Source organism: Balaenoptera physalus (genome assembly GCF_965194825.1).
Source record: "Balaenoptera physalus genome assembly, chromosome: 19".
Lineage (NCBI taxonomy): Eukaryota > Metazoa > Chordata > Mammalia > Artiodactyla > Balaenopteridae > Balaenoptera > Balaenoptera physalus.
The window spans coordinates 53,514,812-53,536,708 of NC_138900.1; the positions used below are offsets into that span (position 1 = coordinate 53,514,812).

At 44.0% G+C, this 21,897-nt stretch overlaps 1 protein-coding gene across 10 annotated transcripts; it reads left to right on the top strand.

Annotated features, from left to right (window-relative positions):
• The first annotated feature begins 3,339 nt into the window (after positions 1–3,339).
• ZNF821 (zinc finger protein 821) lies at positions 3,340–20,590 on the top strand. 10 transcript variants are annotated; one of them, XM_082439113.1, is made up of 9 exons: positions 3,360–3,693; positions 4,245–4,426; positions 5,648–5,765; positions 7,070–7,184; positions 14,159–14,284; positions 16,814–16,959; positions 17,657–17,761; positions 18,701–18,867; positions 19,640–20,590. In XM_082439113.1, the coding sequence occupies exons 4-9, from the start codon at positions 7,145–7,147 to the stop codon at positions 20,292–20,294; spliced, it is 1,239 nt and encodes a 412-aa protein (XP_082295239.1). In that variant the 5' UTR covers positions 3,360–3,693; positions 4,245–4,426; positions 5,648–5,765; positions 7,070–7,144; the 3' UTR covers positions 20,295–20,590. The 10 variants fall into 10 exon arrangements, with proteins under 10 accessions (XP_082295236.1, XP_082295239.1, XP_082295235.1 ...); XM_082439109.1 differs by having other exon boundaries at positions 4,364–4,426; XM_082439111.1 differs by having other exon boundaries at positions 4,364–4,426; positions 5,678–5,765.
• Positions 20,591–21,897: the final 1,307 nt, after the last annotated feature.

A 21,897-nucleotide genomic window follows, 5' to 3' on the forward strand; every position in this document is an offset into this window, starting at 1 on the left:
CCGCCTGCCAATGCAGGGGACACGGGTTCGAGCCCTGGTCTGGGAAGATCTCACATGCCGCGGAGCAACTAGGCCCGTGAGCCACAACTACTGAGCCTGCGCGTCTGGAGCCTGTGCTCCGCAACAAGAGAGGCCGCGATAGTGAGAGGCCCGCGCACCGTGATGAAGAGGGGCCCCCACTTGCCGCAACTAGAGAGAGCCCTCGCACAGAAACGAAGACCGAACACAGCCAAAAATAAATAAATAAATAAATAAATAAAAGTGCTTTAAAAAAAAAAAGGGTGAATTTCATGGTAAGTGAATTATATCATAATAAATTTTTAAATGGAGTTCTTTAAATTACCCTACCAATACTGTTGTAATGTAAAGCCCTAACAGGGTCTTGGTAGGAGCCAATAAATATAAACCAGAGGATATTTCAAGGGAAAGTTAATATACTTAAAATGGCAAAATAATTGCATAAATCCATGAGTAGACCAGAAAAGTAGAAATGAAAAGTGAAGCTGAAAAAAAATCCATGATTAAAGAAAAAGTCTTGGGGGCTTCCCTGGTGGCGCAGTGGTTGAGAGTCTGCCTGCCAATGCAGGGGACACGGGTTCGAGCCCTGGGCTGGGAAGATCCCACATGCCACGGAGCAACTGGGCCTTTGAGCCATAATTACTGAGCCTGCGCGTCTGGAGCCTGTGCTCCGCAACAAGAGAGGCCGCGAAAGTGGGAGGCCTGCGCACCGCGATGAAGAGTGGCCCCCGCTTGCCGCAGCTGGAGAGAGCCCTCGCACAGAAACGAAGACCCCACACAGCCATAAAATAAATAAATTAAAAAAAAAAAAAAAAAAAAAAAAAGAAAAAGTCTTGTAGCTCCAGAACAAGTTTAGGTGAGAGCAAAAATAAACTAATTCCTTATTTAATAATTTTTGCCTTATTTGACTATAACCCTGAATCACAACACCTCAGAGGCATTTCTAGGACACATGAAGGTTTTAAGAATAGCATTATTGGGCTTCCCTGGTGGCGCAGTGGTTGAGAATCTGCCTGCTAATGCAGGGGACACGGGTTCGAGCCCTGGTCTGGGAAGATCCCACATGCCGCGGAGCAACTAGGCCCGTGAGCCACAACTACTGAGCCTGCGCGTCTGGAGCCTGTGCTCCGCAACGGGAGGGGCCGCGATAGCGAAAGGCCCGCGCACCGCGATGAAGAGCGGCCCGCGCACCGCGATGAAGAGTGGCCCCCACTTGCCGCAACTAGAGAAAGCCCTCACACGAAAACTAAGAGACCCAACACAGTCATAAATAAATAAATAAAATAAATAAATAAAGTATTAAAAAAAAACAAAACAAAACTAATCTTTAAAAAAAAAAAGAATAGCATTATTATGATCCCATTTTATTTGCAGCTCAAGGAGATGAAACAAGATGCCCAGTATTACACATTATTATTTGATGAAGCCAAGAAATTTCACTGGAGGCTCTCTCCTAATGCTTTACCTGCTAGCTATTTTCACGTTGAAAATGTCAACTACATCAACTTTAAAATGACATAATAAAGCCATCTTTGTATCCCTCAGTCTAAACTCATCAAGAATTACTGTTAAGTACAAAAGCCAGTGCTTATTCCAGCTTGCATTCTTACACTGACTAAAAACCTTCTGATTGGTTGAGAATATTCAATTTTCTGGCTACCTACCCAAGAATTAAAAATTTAAATGAAATTTAAAAGTTTCCTTAACTGAACTGAAGTTAAATAATAATAATTCCTACCTTGGGCTTCCCTGGTGGCGCAGTGGTTGAGAGTCCACCTGCCAATGCAGGGGACACGGGTTAGAGACCTGGTCCGGGAGGATCCCACATGCCGCGGAGCGGCTAGGCCAGTGCGCCACAACTACTGAGCCTGCACTCTAGAGTCCGCGAGCCACAACTACTGAAGCCCGCGTGCCTAGAGCCCGTGCTCGACAACAAGAGAAGCCACCGCAGTGAGAAGCCTGCGCACTGCAACAAAGAGTAGCCCCCGCTCACCGCAACTAGAGAAAGCCCGTGCACAGCAATGAAGACCCAACGCAGCCAAAAGTAAATAAATAAAATAAATAAATTTATTTAAAAAATAATTCCTACCTCATATCCCAGCCACAAATGAATGAATGAATGAATGAGCCATTTACCACAGAATTGTGAAGGACCAAGATCCTCTTACATTAAACACAAGATGCAGACAATGATATCATCTTGTTAGAGATTTCTGGAAAGGACATTTTGCAAGAGCGCTTTATGCAAATACCAAGACTTGTTGCTTTATAAGCAATGATCAGCATCCTCATTAGCTCCATCTTTGTGGGGCCAGTGATCATAAGGGATATTTACATAACTCTTTCATATATTCATTTTACTTAATCAGCACAACAACCCTATGAGAGTAGAGACCAGGAATTATTACATTATTAACCATTTTACATTTTTAGGAAGCAGGGATTCAGAATAGGGAAGTGACTTGCCCAAAGTAACCAGGCTGGTCAGCAGCAGACTCAAAGCTGGATCTTCTAATGTCAGATCTCATCTTTCCACCGCATGCCCTACTTCTCCAAGTGAGCTATGTCAAAGGCAGGCTTAGGCATTCTACAAGACGAGAGAATGAGAGGAAAGGAAGGAAAGCGGTGAGGAAATAGAAGGGGACGATGAGAGGGGAAGGAGGTGTTTTATTAGGAAGTGAGTCTAACCACTTTCAATTGCCCCAAATGCCCCTTAAGTGGCAACAGTGCCACAAGTTACCCTTCTCTAAATTAATTCTATGCCCCAGGGTCTACAGCTACTGTTGTTTTATTAGTTGAGAATCATGTTGGAGACTTAAATGTCTAAAACGAAGCTAAAGATTTTTCTCCTCTGAGGTTCTGACAGCTGAATTTAGCCCCTCCCACAAAGGTCCGTGGCCCCTAGATCTCGGTCACATTAAACGCCGCGGGGACCGGAGAAACCGTGAGGTGTGGGGAAATAAAGGGAAGAGGGTTTGGGTTGGGGAAAGGGGGAGACTAAGGTTGGGCTAAGGAGAGGGGGAGCCTGCGGTAGAGCTGTGGTTGGGGGATGTGGGCTTTGTGGCTGAACTCGAAGGTGGGGTAGGAAACCAGGATCAGAGCTGACAGTCAGGGTAGAGTTTAAAGGTTCAGGAGAGCATAGGGGAGCTGAGGAGTTGACAGGACCAGAAAGAGACCTAGGAGGGTGCGAGGCTGGGTGGTCTCCAGAGCGCGAGAACCGAGGCGAGGCCCCTCTCGAATGTCTGTGATTGGATGCTCCCTTAAGTCCTGCCTCCCCGGACCCCTCGCCCCTTAAGCCCCGCCCATGCCTCCGGGCGCGCGCCTGGGGAGCGGGGAGGGGGACGAAGCTTGCGAAGGGGGGAGGGGGGATAGGAGAGACTCATGCACGCGCCCCACTCGCTGCGGGTGTGCGAGCAGCGCGCTCCCGCCGCCCGCGTCGCCATCTTTTCCCCCTCCGTCTGTCTGTCTGCCGTTGGCTTTGTCCGTCTGCAGCGCCGCCCCTGGGCTCCCCGCCACCAGCTCGGCCCGGAGCTGCCCTCTGCCCGCCGGGGCCCAGTCCCGGAGAGCCCCGGCCCGGCCGGCCCGAGCTGCGGCCCAGGGCCCATTGTCCGGCGGTCCGTCTGTCCGGAGGCGGGGCCCAGGGACCCGGAGCGCCGCGGAGCGCCGAGGCGCCGGGTAAAAAGACCCCTGACTCTTTCCCTCCGGGACCAGGCTGAGGATGCAGGGGCTCCTCGCCCCCTCCCTTGGTCGCCGGCTGTCGGTCCTTTTGTCAGTCTGTGTCTGGGGAGGGGAACAGGGGCTCGCTCTGGCCTGGGGGGCGGGGGCCACCTTGGCTCTGACCCTCCCCCTGCCCCGGGTTCCCGCGACGAGGCCGGACCGGGCTGGCTCCCCACAGCGGCCGTTCCTCTTTCCGTCCCTCTGGAGGTCTCGGGCGCGGGAGGGGCGTCCGCGTCGCCGTCCTCCCCGCGTGGGCCCAGGTGGGGCTCAGCCGGGCAGCGCCGGGACGGCCCCGGCGTCTGACAGGCTGGGCTGGAGCTGGGGGAGGGGGAGGATGGGCGTGGGGGCGCCGACCCGGGTGTCAGTGCCGAGTCGCCTTCTCGCAGAAGGGCTTCTAAATTTAGATTTCTGAGAAGACTGTATTGTCTGAGGGTTTGTCTGAGCCGCCTCGGAAGACCTCTGGCTCTTGTCTGATAATTCCCGGGAATCTACCTGTGCTCATGCTTCAGGAAGCCAGAGGGACCGTCTCGGCTGGTTATACACACGCTCCAGACCGAGCGGAAGTGGGAACAGGGTGACCTGTGAGGCGGCTACGTGACCAGCTTGCTTGTCCTCTCCTTTTTGGCAGATACAGATACCTGGGATTCAGGCGAGTTTACTTTGCTCCGTGGGAACTGCACCAGAGCTGGAGGTGGGAGTGCACCCTCTTTTCTTAAAGCTTGGATTTCACCCGTGTTTTCTTGCTAAAGTCTGTGGTGTGTCCTGGAAGCTGCAACCTAACACCTGTGGGAGAGCAGGGACAGTGTTAAGGGGAGACGTTGTCCCCCCTTCCAAGTATTCTTAACCTCATTCTAAAGATGGACAAAACTGCCTCCCTTTTTTTTTTTTTTTTAAACATCTTTATTGAAGTATAATTGCTTCACAATGGTTGCCTCCCTTTTTAAATAGAATCCCTTGTAGACCTGAATCTCACCGGTTACCTTTCTTCCCATCCTGTTTTTCTTCCAGATGGTCATGTTCAGGCTATCCATTTACATTTTTGTATCGGTTTCAGATTCAGGCTTGGAAACTGAGGCAGTGTTGAAAGTAAAACTGAGTTAGTGAACTTTACGGCAATGTGTCTATGGATTTTATTAGCTTTTACTGCTATAAAACAATTGTCTAACCTCTGAGATCTTGTTGTGCAGTCAAGAATGTATCTGCTAGTGCTAGTTTTTTATTGTTAATTAATTACATAATTAATTAACTTACTTATTTTCAAGAGTCCACGACCCCACAGGCTTTCTTTTTTTGAGGGAGGAAGAGTATTTGCTTATGTTTTCCCCTTAATCCCTCAGGTGTGAAGTCCCATTGGGTACCATCTGGTTGGTTCCCCATTTGGCCACTAGGAGGATTGTGAGATGCAGTGGACACTGGTGCTTTAAATATGCCAGATGTTGATTTCTGTTTCTGACTTGTAGCTTTAGTATTGAGCTGTTGCCTCACCAAGATCTGAACAGAGCCTGTGTCATATTATTTGGCCTTCATTCAGAAGGATCTTTATTACCTTTATCTCACAGTTTCTATTTCTGATCTTAATAGGAAGAAAATTTAAAGATTAGTTAAGGTTTCATTTTCTTTCTTATACAGTAGAGAGTTATAGCTCTGCAAATTTTAGAAAAAAAAAAATGATAGGCAACCTGCATTTTATTCAACTTTCCACTTTGTGATTCCACAGACTTATAGGAAAAGATCCAAAGTGTAATATTCATTCACTGCTTCAATTTGTAAAATAACTACTTGATTAGAAAGAAATGATCTACACAAACAAAACTTAGAGAACACGTTTCATTAGCATTAGCACTCAACATACTACCTTAAAATTGATTTTTACTGTATACATTTGGAGTTTGTTGTTTTTTTTTAATTAAAGGTCTGAAAAAGAACTGTGTTTGATATGCAGATATGATAGAAGACTGCCTGAAAGCTGCTTCCTTTGCCACTTCCTGTGGAGGCCTGTCTTTGCCATTTGCGGTTTCTTTCTTCTTTTGGTAAGGGGAGGCAGGATCTGATTACAGGTCTGAGGTCCTTTCTAGCTACATAGAGGAGTTAGTTGTCATAACAGGAGGTGAGTCTTCACTAACTGGAGTGCAAAGTGTAGATGGTAGTAAGTAGCCTCTCATAATGCCTCCTAAGGCAATAAACTACAATTTTATATTTGCTTATTAGTGTGAGTACAATCTGAGAAGGCAGGAACTGAAAGAAAAGTTAGAGGGTGACCAGATCCATGTTCTCATCTTTGGTAGGAAAGAGAGTATCTCTTTTTAATCTGTGTCTGTTTATTCACTCTGTCTTTCAAAGAAAATTCACAGCTTCCACTACTAATCCATTTCGGACTCTCTAACAACACTTAATGCTGGGAAAGCCTTTCTTACAACTAACCAGGAACCTCTAGGCTTAAGTATCTGTTCTCTCCTATTTCAGGGAAGCAGGTGCATGTCTCTGCCACACTTCTCATTTGGGGACCTTTTCTCTTTGTTCTTCCCACTCTTTGCTACAAGAGGCTGGATTGAGAAGAGGCACTAAAGTTATTAACTTTGACCACCACTCGGGAGCATGTGAGCATGGCCAGGTTGATGTTCCACATTGAGGTATTGAATTAGTACTCAACAATGTGTATGGCACCTGGCTCCTCTGGTAAAAGCCCATCTTCAACATGAAGTCTGATTTGCTTTAGTGCCCTGTCATCCACAGTGCCTAGCACTGTGCCTGCATCCCTAGGTAGAGGCTCTATTTCCCATGTTTCATTTACAGATGCCCAGGAGTTTTGAGATATTTCCTGTCTCACAGGGATGTGGTGCCTTCGTCACCTCCAGGAGAGATAACTTCTTGAAAAAAACATCTGGAGGCTCTCATTGATGCGGATTGCAGGGCTTGACTTCCAGAGGGCATGTGACATATGAGCTGCCACACTCTTTAGCTTCCTTTGCTTCCTTTTACAATTCATGAGGGTTATCCCTTTGAGCCCATGGTGCTTCTGACGCTGGTTGCCTGAGTGTTTTTGCTTCCTTTTCTACCCTCTGAGCTTGATCATGATCACTTAACAGTATTATGGATTCCAGAGTTGGATTTAGAGTGGAATTCTCTAAATCCTTTGGAATTCTCTCTGAAACTTCTTGGGTCCTTAAAGTTGTGCTAGAGATTTATTCATTTCTTTCTTTCTTTAAGAAGTTCAATGATTTATAACTGGTGAGTCTTATATACTCAAAAACTATTTTAAAAAGTCTTTAATCTTTTAATTGTGTATAATTTATGAGCAAAATGACATGTGCTAACATTATCCTTTTTTTTGTAGGTCAGCACCTTGCAAGGAGGTAGTAACATCCAGTCGTGAAACTGGGAAAAGCCAGAGCTCTTGGATCAGGGAAACATGTCCCGTCGGAAACAGACAAATCCAAATAAAGTTCACTGTGAGTACTGGGCTTTTTCTTCTGGAACCTGAGAATGCTGAGGGTTGGAAAGGAAGAGTAATCTGAATTTAGGTGATCGACTCACACTAATTTGTGAAGAAAAAAGGGTTAAAGGTGTCGAACACGATGGATTTAAAGTGTTTCTGTGCTGGAGGAGGTCTTAGAAACCTGTCTTAGGAATAGGTGCTCTTGATTCATCCTTAGTATTCACATTAACAGACATTTATAGGATTCCTACTCTGTGCAAAGCCTTGTGCTAGGTGCCAAGGCCGTAAAACAATATAAAGATATATAAGACTATAATGTAGCCACAGATATAGATAGATAGATAGATGAGCATATAGCAAGATAATATATGCTAAGTGCCAAATAGGGATGCTGCAGACTGTGTGTACTACAGAAATTAAGAGGAGGGAGAGGGACTTCCCTTGCGGTCCAGTGGGTAAGACTGTCCTTCCACTGCAGGGGCCACGGATTTGAGCCATGGGTTTGATCCATAGTCGGGGAACTAAAATCCCACATGCCCTGAGGCCAAAAAAAAAAAAAAAAAAAAAAGGAGGGAGAGAGCTCCATGGACTGAGATAGCCAGGGAATGCTTGATGGAAGAGGCCTTAGACTATGAACTTGAACTGGACCTTGGAAGGTAGAAAGTGGATTCTTTAAAAAAAGAGGAAAGGAGAGGTAAAATCAGGTAGGGGAAAGCAAAGAAACAAAGAGGGAATGCACGTGGTATGTTCAGGGGACAAGGAGACTTTGTATGAAGCAGAAGTTGCATTTGTCCAGAAGCCATAGAACATGACGTTGGAGATGTTTAACTCTACATTGTAGAGGTCTGAAGGCCAGGCCAAGTTCACACTTCATCCTGACTGTAAGGAGCTACTGAAGGTTTTTAAGCAGGGAGAATGGAGTGACATTTAGAATACAGTGTTTTGGGACTACAAAATAGTGTGTGGGATGGATCACATGAAGGAGAGACTGGTAACAAGAACCAGCTATGCACTATTGCCTTGCATTATTTCTCAGCAGGTTCATATATATGTTTTATTTTAGTAATTGGATTGTAAACTTCTGGAGGGCAGACACTATGTCCCATATATAATTCCTGCTATCCCTCTCTACTTCTAGCACTGCTCATAGTGGGTTTTCAAAAGTGCCTTATTAAATTAACACTAATATATCTATGTAGATTTGAGACAATTAACCAGTTTCCTATGATCTGGGGAGATGAGCATCCTCATTCAAATGTTAAAAAGAGACAAATAGCTCCGTGTTCTTATGGAGGACTGACTAAAGTACAGCAACATTTGAAGGGAATTCAGTGGTATATAACATATGAAAGTTTGGCTTTTTTTAAGGAAAAAAACCTACATTTGAGAGGATAGATCAGTCATGGAGTTAGGATAAGAGGACTAAAATTTATTAAAAACATACCGTATGCCAGACAGTATGTACCTTATTTTATTTTATTGGGTAATTTCAAGAATAGGAGAGAAACCAGTAGGGACAGAGGGATTAAGAGGACTTTAGCATTTTATAGATTAAATGAGATTAGGGTAGCAAACTTTCATATACAATTAGTTCTTCAAGTCCTAGAAAAGTTTTATAAGACAGAGCAAGTTGGATACTTCTAGGAGTATATTCTGGAGTAGGTGGATATGGAAGCCTGCCTAATATAAAGGTGAGTGGTTCAGGAAGGATTTAGAAACTGCTGCTAAAACAGTAAAATTTAGTGGGCCTGAATGTGAGGATTTTCAAGAGAGATAAAATGAAGTATCTCTACCATAGGTAATACAACACAGAGGTTCAGAAGGATTGTCTTCTCCTCTGTGGTTGAAGGTGGATATTGATAAAAGACACAGATGTGACCCCAAGAAGGCAGGGCAGGAAAGAACTCTTAGTAGAGTGATGGGTTCACAAATAAGGCAATCACTGGAGTTGGGCATTTACCTCTAAAAGCCACCTGTCCAAAGAGACTTTGAGGAAAGTAGCTGGTGGGGATGATAGTATGATTAAGTACAGGGAAGCCAGTTAATGCTTGTGTGGCCAATGCCTGCACCCACATAGCGTAAGTCCATAGCTACATCTCCTCTCACCGTAATCAGTCAAAGCCAAGATGAGCTGGTACTGGAGTTGGAAAACAGATGGACAAACAGACCACAGAGAAGGAGGGAATATCATATCCACAGCTGCAGAAATGCAGTTTCTAGAGTTGAGTTAGTGAACCTTGTAGTATTGTGGTGGAGCGGATGGGACTTTGCAGTGGTGACCATTAAGAGGGCTGTGAACGGAAATGTTCGGGTGCAACTAAAAAAGCAGACCCGCAGGGAGGGGCTGTTTTCAGTGATGCATTTGGGCAGGGAATTGTGAAGGCATCTCACATGACGGACTAAGAAAGAAGAAAGACACTGAGATTTGCTGGTCTCTGAGGACCTTCTACTTATTTACTATTTGGGGACTGAAGCTGGTCCTACATTTTTTGAAAGGTCATCTTCTCATTGCCCACAATAATGCCAAGTAGAAATAGGTAATTTCAGTCTTCTGACCACATGCGTCTCCTAACCCCTTGCAGTGAAAAAGAACCAATCAAATGTATTGAATTTAATGCTGCTCATCTATTTAAAGTAAACAGAATGAACTCAAGGTCTGGGAGGCAGGAAGGTCTGCAGAAGCTTTGCTTAAATGTCAAAGCCAATGGCATTTGAGCAGAGTAATGGCTGAGCTCCATTAGATCTGCCTTCTGGGAACAAGAGGATTGTGTAGCAGGCAGCTCCTAAAAGAATATATTAAGAAGCCCTCCTAAAAGAATACATTAAGAATCCCATTGCTGTAGCCTGGCAGCATCTGTCAGATCTGCTTTAGAAGTCAATGGGCAGGCTGCTCTGGCATATACTTGGCTTTCCTCAGGATTGTCTCTGTATCTAAATTACCATCATGATCTCTCCTTTACCTAGAAACGTCCAGGCAGACTCTTGTGTTTTGCCCAGTTCCTTAATAGACTTGATGCAGAGCTTTTGGAATAAAAGTCCAGAATTGTTGTTAGTCACAGAGGAACTGCATATGGGTTGAAATCTCTGTAGACCTCTTCCCTCCCTCCTTCCTCATCTCACCCCCTTCTGAATACAAATTTCTGTAAACTGTTTCTAGAGAGGTTGAAAATACAATCCTTTGCACACTTTCATTTGGTGCTTTTGTACCAAGCAAACCACCAAGTAAAGGAAAACGTCCGTTTCTTAAGAGACTTTTGTTTTCAGATTATATATGAGACTAAAAACTTTCAATTTCAATTAAAGTTTTCAGCTTTTACAGAGAAGTAGGAAAAAGAAGCCTTTAAAGTCCCTTCTCTTCCAAAAAGTATAATTTGTTTTGTCTTCATTCATTGTCAGCATCCTTATGAGGTAAATGGTTCTGTTCCCAATATGTGATAGCACCTCAGATTACGGAGACTGTCAGCTAGAAAAGGAATCCTAAGTGCCTCACTCCCAGTACTAGCTCATTTTATTCTGAATTTGACATCTGCTCTCTTAGAATATGTCTCAGCTGCTTTACTTAAGTCAGCCAGACATTGCATTTATTTAACTGCACCAAAGGCTCAAGAAAGAGAATTGTAAAATCTTTGTCTTCCAGTAACTTTCATATCAGGCTTCTCATCTGTTCTACAGGCTTGTTTGCATGGCTTTGTTCTTATCTGGTCTAAAAAACCTTAGCCAAATCAGACCAACAGTATCTTGATTTCATACCACAAAAAGGAGAGGTAGTACCTTGCTTTTTACTGTTGAACTTAGATGACTTTTTCTCAACTATTAATAGACAAATAAATACCCATGTTAAAGAAGATGGTTGCCCTACATTAATATCTAGAAGCCAGAGGATTTTTTTTTAACCTACTCCAACAGTCTCAAGAGAGAAGGAAATAATAATGCTACACTGTAAAAGCAGGCAACTGTATAACACTTCTTAATCACTAGTATCTCTATGGATCACATTATACTTGAGTTAATATGACATACTTTTAGCAATTATCACTACCTTCTTATGAAAGGATAATTCTGGACAGTCAGATTTAGGAATTAGGTAAATAATGACTACTGGGAGATCATTCACATATCTTTTTCTATGAGGTCTGCCAGAATCCCTCTTTATGGTCTTTATATATTTTGCTTTATGTTGGTATTTAAATAAGAATAGCCCTAAGGAGTAAAGTTTACCTTAGCCTTTTTCCCAAGTCAGGAATGGAATAAAATAGAGGAGCATAGCTTTTCTTTCCAAACTGCCAAAAAAGGAATGACAGAATTAATATAGCCCAACTATTTTAGGTGAGAAGGCTCCCAAAAGTCCTAGATAGGGCAGCTGTATTGAACTGACTCTTCTCTGTTCTGGGAAGGCTGAAATATTTAGACAACTTCAATAGGAATAAATTTATAGCTCAGGTTTGATGGAGACTAGACTGAATTACTAGCTGATCTTGAAAATTGCATATCCTTATAGATGTCCTTCTAATACAGTGGTGATTCCTCATTAAGAAAGGCGGGGGGGGACTTCCCTGGTGGCGCAGTGGTTAAGAATCCACCTGCCAGTGCAGGGGACACGGGTTTGATCCCTGGTCTGGGAAGATCCCACCTGTCGCGGAGCAAACTAAGCCCGTGCACCACAACTACTGAAGCCCGAGTGCCACAACTACTGAGCCTGCACTGTAGAACCCGCGAGCCACAACTACTGAAGCCCATGCGCCTAGAGCCCATGCTCCGCAACAAGAGAAGCCACTGCAGTGAGAAGCACGCGCACCGCAACGAAGACCCAACACAGCCAAAAATAAAATAAATTAATTAAAAAAAAAAAAAAAGAAAGGGAGGGAAGTGTAGATTCTTAGTATGTTATAAACCTAGCTGGTTTCTGGATAGGTTTCTTTAGAAATGTCATAGATGAGAATGGTCTGCCCTTGATAATTATATGCTGGTACATAACTTGTTCCTTAGTGTCATATCTGCCCACGGCCACCAGGTCCAAAAACATGCATTTACCCAGAAGAATTCAGTAACTATTCCAGTTAGCCATGGTCTTGTGGTTACAGAGGAACCAACATGGAGAAATTAAATATTTTACTCCTGCAAAGAGGGAAGAGAAGGCGCTATAACACAGAATTCATTTTTTGCTCTCCCTAGCGGTAATTTATATCCAGTGTGTCATCTTGAATATTATGAAAGTGAACTTAAAGCAGGTTATTTTTTATTTACTTGAGGGCTGTGTGGCTAGAAGTACACTTGGACTCTTAGCACCTCTATTCCCACTCATAGTGTCAGTCAGAATAGCCATAATATTACTCTAACCCAGGCATGGTAACTCATCACATGGAATCAGAACCATAAAAATGATGGTTCCTTCCATCAGTCCTGCTTGAGAACATTATTTTGGTATTTGAGTTGTATATCAGTTTCTGATGGTAGGAAGGTAACACTAACACTAGGATCAGAGCTATTCTTGTCACACAGAGACAAGCGTTTGTTTTCAGTAAAATTGCTCTAATGAACCGCTTAAAATTCTGTTTACAACTCTGCTAGAAAGCAACTGAAAAATATGGTAATTAAGGGTTGGACAGACTGGGGTCTGAATACTTAGTTCTACCATAGATCTTAGTTTTCTCCTAAGTAAAATATGGATAGTAATAACTACCACATAGAGTTTTGCAGAGAATTAAGGTGAGGTAGCAACTATAATGCACTTAACGTAGAGCCTGGAACTAGGAAGTGCCAAATAATCACTATTATTAGCATTTGGCACTTAGCATATAGTAGATGTTCAATGAATATTTGCTGAACAAATACCTAAGTGAATCACATGAAGCCTACTTCACATCAGTTCTTTCATTGCCCAAGGACTAGTTGTACAGGTCAACTGACCAGTTCATTCCTCCTACATCCTTGTATCAGCCTCGGAACCTGAGCCTGTTTAATTTCCTCTCTCTCTTCATTAAGAAAGTGCCTGGTCTATTGTCAGACATTTCACTAGGGCTTTTTATTATTCTCTCTTGGTGGCTGGAGAATGGGGACTGTAGTTTCCACTCTGACTGAGACAATGGAAACCTCAAGAAACCCAATTCTCTTTTCTCCTTATGCCTGGCCTCTTGGAAATAAAAGAGCACTTAAATGTTAACTCTTCAATAACCACACAGATCCCAGGCAGAGTTCCTCACAGTAAATGCATAATCAAGGATGGGTCCGGGGCTTTTGGATACTGCATACAAAGAAAAAAAAAAAAAAAGACCACACTAAACCAAGGAGACTAGATGAAATATTACCTGTTGCAAATTGGTTGGCATGTTTCAGGAAGTTTGTTCCTCAGCAGAAATGAGTTCACATATTATCTGTTTTCCTTTTAATCCATTATTCAACCAATTTTTGATTTGCTTGTGGCTAATTCTAATAGATGTGAGAGAGTAAAGGAAGAACTTCTAGAGTATGTCTTGTAAGGAGAGTGGATGAAAGATGGGGTCATAGATACTGTTTCAGATGGAATATTTGAAGCACTTGTGGCACTTGTTTATAGTCAGAGGCAGACAGAATCAGGACCATATTGCTAATACATTGAGATTCAGAGATTGTGTCCAGATTTTTTGCCCCATCTTCATTCCATCACTTTGCCTCTTGCCTCTGTCTCCCCAGTCCTGATGGAAGATTATAAATGGAATTGAGATTTTGATGTTAAATTGGTAAAGTAGCAATTGATCACCTTTAAAAGGAGTCAATATTAGGAGGATTTAAGAGAAGCAAATGATGCTTTCTAGAGCATCTGGCTTGTTGCCCAAGAAGAGTAGCTGTGCCCAGAAACCACTGGAGGCAACAAGTTGACTTGGAGATGAATGACCCCACCACAGGGTACCTGCCTGTCTCCTACCTTTGAATGGTCTGACTTTCCAACCAGCTTGCCTGGGGATGTACTGCCCAGCTGGTGGCCTGACTATTTTTCCTTGTGACCACCAGGGGATCAAGTATTTGCTGGGCTCGAAGAGCAAGCCCGCCAGGCGATGATGAAAACTGATTTTCCTGGAGACCTTGGCAGTCAGCGACAAGCTATCCAACAACTAAGAGATCAGGACTCCAGTAGCAGTGAGTTCTGCACCTTCTGGTAATGACTCAGGGCAATGGGAGAAGAATTATCAGAGTGTGTGTGCTTTGGGGATTATGCATGGGGGTTGGGAGGAAGACATGAAGAAGGAGATTTGTGGATCCTCAGTGTTCCCAAAGGTGTTCTAAGGTGTATGGGCATATGCTTGTCCAGAGAAAGAACAGGTTTGGCATTATATATATATTTTTTTGTTAACTCAAGGACTGCAGTACTTGGCATAGTGCCATACACAGATAGATTTGTGATGACTGTGATAGACAGGGGCATAGGAATAATGAGTGCTCAAGCAGCCCCTGGGCTAGGTCAAATGAAAAGAAAAAAATCCCTGTCTCCTAGGATCTATTTATTCATAATTAATAAAATATAAGAGTGGTATTAATGAAAGTTTTGCTTGAGGACCCAGTTTTAATGTTTTATAAGAGGACTTGCTTACCAGTGAGATTGTGCAGCGTGTAAAATGCTAATGTCGAGGTCTTCCCACACCAAGTCCTGAGTAGATCCCTTTGGTTAAGAGATTGAAAAGACAGTGGCTGGTAACTGGTTGAGCCTCATGGATTGTCTGTTCTGTGACTTGCTTGAACAAATACACTTTGAGATGTGTTATTTCCTAGGATGATTTTCACATCTGATCCATCTGATATTCGTTATTATTAGTGTCAATTCATATTGACATTTCTGATTTTTCTCCACGTTCGGGGTTGAAAAAGAAAGAAGAGGGAGAGAGCTCTGTACCTTCCAGGAACTACATTTTCTACTTAAACTAATACTCTAGCAATAAAAATAATAATTTAGCAAGTAATTGCTCAGGTACAGAAAAGTGAACCAAATATTTCTAGAAAATCTGTGGGAGCCACCAGTTTGAGTAATAGGTAGGAATGGCAATATCTATAGAAGTCTGATAGGTTTCCATTCTGGAAAAGTTGCATCATCCCTCTGCATGGCATACTTATTCTTTTTTTAATCTTTCTAGTAGAGAGATATATTTGGATTTTTGATGAATTACAAAAAGTGTTTGATACAGTGTTGTCTTAGACTACAAGTATTCCAAATAAGCTGGTGAGAAAATATAGTATGATTTAATCTGTGCCAACCCTTATTACTGAGATGGATTCACACTAAAGCTTTGGACCAAGGAATAAGGCATACTGTAGATCTTTCCAGGGCCCAAATCCAGTCCACCAACCAAGTGAAGTATCTAACAGAGACACATGTATCTACTAGCAGATGATTTGGTTAGATTTTCTTTTGAAGAAAGGGAATGTAACCAGTTTTGCCCAGTTACTGGTAGATTTAGAAATTACGTAAGGGATAGGAGAGAGAAGATAAGACGCACTGTTATAGCTAGGAAAGCTGAGTCTCACTGCTGATGCTGAGAGCCTGGTGAAACTCTATCCTGTATTTCTCTTGCTGACAGTCAGGCCCAGGAGTCCAGGATCTAGGTGGTGTTAGGATGGGACTGGAGTCTGACAGCTTCCCTAGGTTTGGCTTCCTCTTGTGATCTTCAAAGTACTAGCACTTTTTTTTCCTTTCAGAAAGAACTCCCTATGTTATTGTATTTTTTAAAAATCATTTCTTTTCCAGTTTTATAAGTAATAGAGAAAAAAAATCAGCTCACACAAACCTTGCAGATCCCCTAGCCACAGGCAGACCTCTGCACGGCCACATCTTGCACCCTGAACTAAAACAAATCATTCTTACTTTAGCCACAAGAAATTATATTTCATCCTAAAGTAAAGAATGTCCTGTTCCCTCCACTTGATGCATTCAATAATCCATCAGATAATCCAAAGAACCAACAGAAACAATGGACTTATTTAACATAGAATGCTGAGTTACTAGCAGGGTAAGAACACTGTGAGTCAAATACCACTACAGAATGCCTGAGGTTTGTTGTTGTGCTAACTTTTCCACTGTACTGAGCAGCTTTTTCCCTATAAAGTGACATTTTTACCTAATTTCCTACTGCCTCCTTTATTGACAAGAGGAAAGAAAAACTTGTTGGTGTTTCTGTAATCATGCCTTGGGGTTTGTTGGGAGAGAACAGATTAGTGGGTCTCAGAATAGAATAGTGTATGCGACACCATGGAGAAATTGTGCAGGGAGGTTATGGAGAAAAGTAAGTAATAAAATCAGTGATAAGCATTGGTAAGTCAGAAGTGGTGTGTTGGAATGAGCATGGTGTGAGGTGCATGGGAGGTGTGATTTGAAAGTGTGAGATATTTGAGAACCCTGTGTAAGAAATTATCATTTTTATGATAATATACAGGACCTAATAACCATTTTCCAATACAGTTTTGCCTCCGATTTTCTCTTTAGTGTGTATATGGCAATATAAACAATTATAGCTGGCTTCCACTTAACGTGATTGGTACCCAAATAAGCACTGATACAAACTATATTATGGAAGATCTGAGAATGTTTTCCATTTTAGCTGCAAACTGTAGGGTGGAAAGCAGCGTAAGATGTATTCATGCAAAAATCAGAACAAGTGACCAGTTTGTGTGTTCCAGGTGACAGTGAGGGTGATGAAGAGGAGACCACACAAGATGAAGTCTCTTCCCACACATCAGAGGAAGACGGAGGGGTGGTCAAAGTGGAAAAAGAGTTAGAAAATGCAGAACAGCCTGTTGGTGGGAACAGTGTGGTAGAGCATGAGGCAAGTGACAAATGGCTCCTGAGTCCGGGAACCTCCTTACCCTTCTACTCTGCCCAGATGCCTCTCTTCCACATGTAACACTCTTGCCTCTGAGGGTCTCCTGGGCTTCATATGAAGCCTCTCTTCCTTCCCAACATGAGTTACCCAAACCTCAGACACACAATTCTCTTCACACCCAGCTTTCCTTTTCCACCCACATATCACTTCACTCCCACACAGCTCTTCTTCCTAAAGCTCCCCACTTCTTCCCAGAAGAACATCCGTCTTTGCAAAACTATTAGCTGACTTCCTCAGGTGTACTCTTGAATATGCTTGCAAATTTCAGTCAAAGTGTTAACTGAGGTGCCATCTTTTCACTAAACTGTTTCCTAAGGATTCCTGCAAGAGGCATGGCAGTAGGGAAAGCTAATCTTCTCTCTACAGAGTTTACCTTAGGGAAAAAAAAAAAATAGATAAGCTCTCTCTGGAGTAATAAATACTATGTCTTCATGGCAGGAAGCCTTGGAGAAAATGAAGATGGGAGCAAATTTAATTCCCTTTCCCCTATCACTTTTTCCTTCGACCCACAATGGGAACCTAATAATAATGTATGATAAGAGGTTGTGTTCCTTTTAACAGGATACCCTTTTAAAAGAAGTAGGGGCAGGGAAGAGACTGGTAAACTGTGTTCATGGATCGCCTACTTGTTAAATTGCAGGTCACGGAGAATTTGAATTCTGACCCCTTACTTGGACTCTGCCAGTGTCCCCTCTGCCAGCTAGACTGTGGGAGTCGGGGGCAGCTGATTGCGCATGTGTACCAGGTATGGCGTGCGGAGCCGCATGCTCCAGAACACGGGCGCCAACAACTTGTTTAGCCTTTGCCTCCAACCCCGGAAAGAACCTTGGGTTGTTGCTTCCACCAAGACTCCACTCCAATCCTCAGAACATTGTAGAGAATAAGTGGGGTATGTTGAGTGAATATGTTCTGGGTTCCCAGGCAGACACACTGTGAAAATTAAGTATCATTTTTTTCTAAATTACTTAAGGCACATTTTAAATAGTGAAATAGAAACTGGGCTTTGTTTTAAAGAAGAAAAAATGAGTTAACATAGGTGTTTCTGAAGTATTGGAGAAAGATAGTGTAAACCAGGGGGTCAGAACTAGACAAACTTTTGTTTCCTTTTTTTCCCTGATCCAGTCGCAGAACACGTGCCTTATGCTCTGTATTGAACAGGCATCAGCACGCGTGGCAGCCTGAGTTTTACCATAAAGATAATTGGTTCATGAGGAGAAGCGTTTCTTCAGAAGACTGATTTTAAAAGACTGAAGGAAAGGCAGTGCATTTAAATACCTTTTGGATATCAGTCTTTCCAGCCAGCTTCTAGACTTGACCTTCAACGCTCCTTTAAAATGCACTTGTACCTACACAGCATGTGGCAAGCAGGCCATGAGAAATTATCCTGAGCAAGAATTCTTCTCAGGCTCTGGAGTCCCATTGTTCCCCAAGCCAGCCACATGTCCCAGTACATAGTCAGAACTCAAACTAATGAAATCTGAGCAATGGTCTGGATGGCCTTGCCCTTCTGAAGGCCCTTTAGCACAAGAGACTCTTACTTTTCCAGGTGCTAGATAGGGAGAATAGTTGCAAGTCCTTGTTCTAAGACTAAGGAAAGGGGACATTTCCCAGAAAGTAGTTCCTAAGTGGGTACAGATTGTCCTGGAGCTGGTGTGAGTTGACAGATTAAGGCTCTCTTTTACAGCACACTGCAGCAGTGGTGAGCGCCAAGAGCTACATGTGTCCTGTCTGTGGCCGGGCCCTTAGCTCCCCCGGGTCATTGGGTCGCCACCTCTTAATCCACTCGGAGGACCAGCGGTCTAACTGTGCTGTGTGTGGAGCCCGTTTTACTAGCCATGCCACGTTTAACAGGTTAGCCGGGCAACTAACCCTCTGTGCTGGGAACAAATTACTGGGTGTGGGTTCTGCTTTCCCAAGTTGAAGTGAAGGTTAGAGATGGGCAATGCAAAGGCAACTGACTCTTGACTCTTTGGAAATGCGAGTAATGAGGCTAGTAAATATGTCCATTCCATTAGACATCCCCAAAGGGAAGTGAATTCTCATTTCTTTCCTTGATCAGAATATCTTCAACTAGAAAGAGATGTGGGGAAGACCAAGAACATTCATGATAAAGCATGGAGAAAGAAGTTACAGGGTGCTGAGAGGACCCTAATGTGAGGACAGAGTCTCCACTGTGTCCCAGGAAGACTGGAACTGTGTAAACTGTGTCCGAGTCCCATTTGCTAGTGTACAACGCAGGGTCGGCTGGGGGGAGGTGGAGCCAGTGGACTGGCCCTCCCCTGAAGGCAGCCTCCACCTCGAAGAGGACTGCCCTGCACAGTTCTTACAAACACCATCAGTCCGGCTTGAATGGAACTGCACATTGTAAGGGCTCATCTCATTTCTGGTGGCTTGCTATGGCGGTTGGCTCAGCCCCTAACTGCAGGTGGGCTTTAAGACTTGGTAGACAACCTAGCCCAAAGAAGGGCAAGGGTGGAAAGGTAGAGGAGGTCTCCCAAGCACTCATACTGACCCCTAGTGGTGAACTTGGAGCATCTGGCCTGGTAGGACAGAGTAAGTCAGGGCTGGATACCTGAGCCTTGTTAGACCGTGGCATTAACCATCTAAAAATTTTGCTTTCCAGTGAGAAACTTCCTGAAGTCCTTAATATGGAATCCCTACCGCCAGCCCACAGTGAGGGCCCCTCTAGTGCTGAGGGGAAGGACATTGCCTTTAGTCCTCCAGTGTACCCTGCTGGAATTCTGCTTGTGTGCAACAACTGTGCTGCCTACCGGAAACTGCTAGAAGCCCAGACCCCCAGTGTACGCAAGTGGGCCCTGCGTCGACAGAACGAGCCTTTGGAAGTCCGGCTGCAGCGGCTGGAACGAGAGCGCACAGCCAAGAAGAGCCGGCGGGACAATGAGACCCCCGAGGAGCGGGAGGTAAGGCGCATGAGGGACCGAGAAGCCAAGCGCCTGCAGCGCATGCAGGAGACAGACGAGCAGCGGGCACGCCGGCTGCAGCGAGATCGGGAGGCCATGAGGCTGAAGCGGGCCAATGAAACCCCTGAGAAGCGGCAGGCCCGGCTCATCCGGGAGCGGGAGGCCAAGCGGCTCAAGAGGAGGCTGGAGAAAATGGACATGATGTTGCGAGCTCAGTTTGGCCAGGACCCTTCTGCCATGGCAGCCTTAGCAGCCGAAATGAACTTCTTCCAGCTACCTGTGAGTGGGGTGGAGTTGGACAGCCAGCTCCTGGGCAAGATGGCCTTTGAAGAGCAGAACAGCAGCTCTCTGCACTGAACCACACCCTCCTGCCTGCCTTCCCACTCAGCCGTCCCCAGGGTCCTGTCCTTGCTGCCGGAGGCAGGCCCGAGTTTGTTGCAGGTGGACCTGTGTACCCCTCGCATATGGGAGCAGGAATGATGGGGTCAGGAGGGACCCAGCTCAAGGCAGCTCTGGATGAGGGAGGAGGCACTCCAGACACCTCAACTCCCCAGCCCACTGCTGCAGGGCATGCGCATAGGACTCTGGGGCTCCAGTGTGGCCCACGCCCACCCCACGGAGTTGTGAGGGCAAATAAATTAATTTTATCTTTACTGGCCCTTTCCTGCTTTTCTCTCGATTTCATTCTAGCAAATCTAGGAGAGACGTGGATGGAAGTTTTCAGGCAGGGACGTCTAGCCATTGTCTTTTGCCGAGGGACGGTGCTCCTCAACACAGGCTCTCCCGGCAGAGATCCCGTATCTGGCCCTTCACAACTTAATGACGACATTAAGGAAGAACCGATGCTGACTTTGTGAGGGTGCATGCCCACAACACTAATGAAGATCACCTGTGGTCCTAAGAGCTATTTCAACCCAGCTTACCTTGTCCAAACTTAGAAGTAGACGCCTTTCCTCATAACTGGCATTTGCTAAAGAGGATGCAGTATTTAGACCAGGTACCAGCTACTTTTCCCAGCAGAATTCAGTCTGCCGAACTGTTAAAAATTCTACCCTAGACAACACTCAGTTGCATTCAGGAATACATTCATAGAAATAGCTGCAATATTAAGGTTCATAGTGCCGAGGAACTCATGTTTGAGAGAAGAGGTAAAAACCCATCTTTTTATTTATTCCTCAGAGCCAAGGTAGGATAATAAAACCCATTGAGGAAAATCCAGAATTAAGGTGCCATGAGAGCTCAAGTCAGTAGCGGTCAAGGCCAGAGCAAAATGACTACTCTGGCAGTTTGTATGGCTGCCAAACCATGGAGGAGACAAGAGCTGAGGTCATTTCTAAAAAGCTTCTGTGATGGTACACAACAAGCACAGAACTTTCCTTAGCCTGCACCAAAGGTTGTATACAGTTTAGATAATTACAGATCTTGAAGTCCAGAAGGAAGTGCCCTAGTTAAGTTGTAGCCAGAAAAACAACTATGCCAGGAATGTGGACCTCTTCCAATATCATAACAAGGAAACTGGACTCCTCTCTGACCTCCACAGGTTCAAGGCTATTTAAGAGTGTTAACTGACCCCCCCCCACCAAACTAGGGTTAATTTCCACCAGGCAGGCTGAAATATTTGTCTTGAAAAATACAAAAATATTAATAAGCTTATTACAAAATACTGGACATTTAAAAGAAAATATTTAATTGAGCCAAATGGCTTTTTCTCACAGAGCCCCACATGGAAGTCCTACTTGGGATGTTTCAAAATGGTTGAGCACTCATTATGTGTCAAAGATTGTTCTGAGCACTTTCGTGGATTATCTCATTTAATTTTTACAATGAACTGTGAGTTAACGCAAACTCAGGAATTAGGTGCCTGGATTTAACATTCTGTACTGCTAATTAATAGCTGTGTAACTTTGGGTAAGTTACTTAAACCTCTTGGTTTCCCCACCCACAAAATGAAAATAATAAT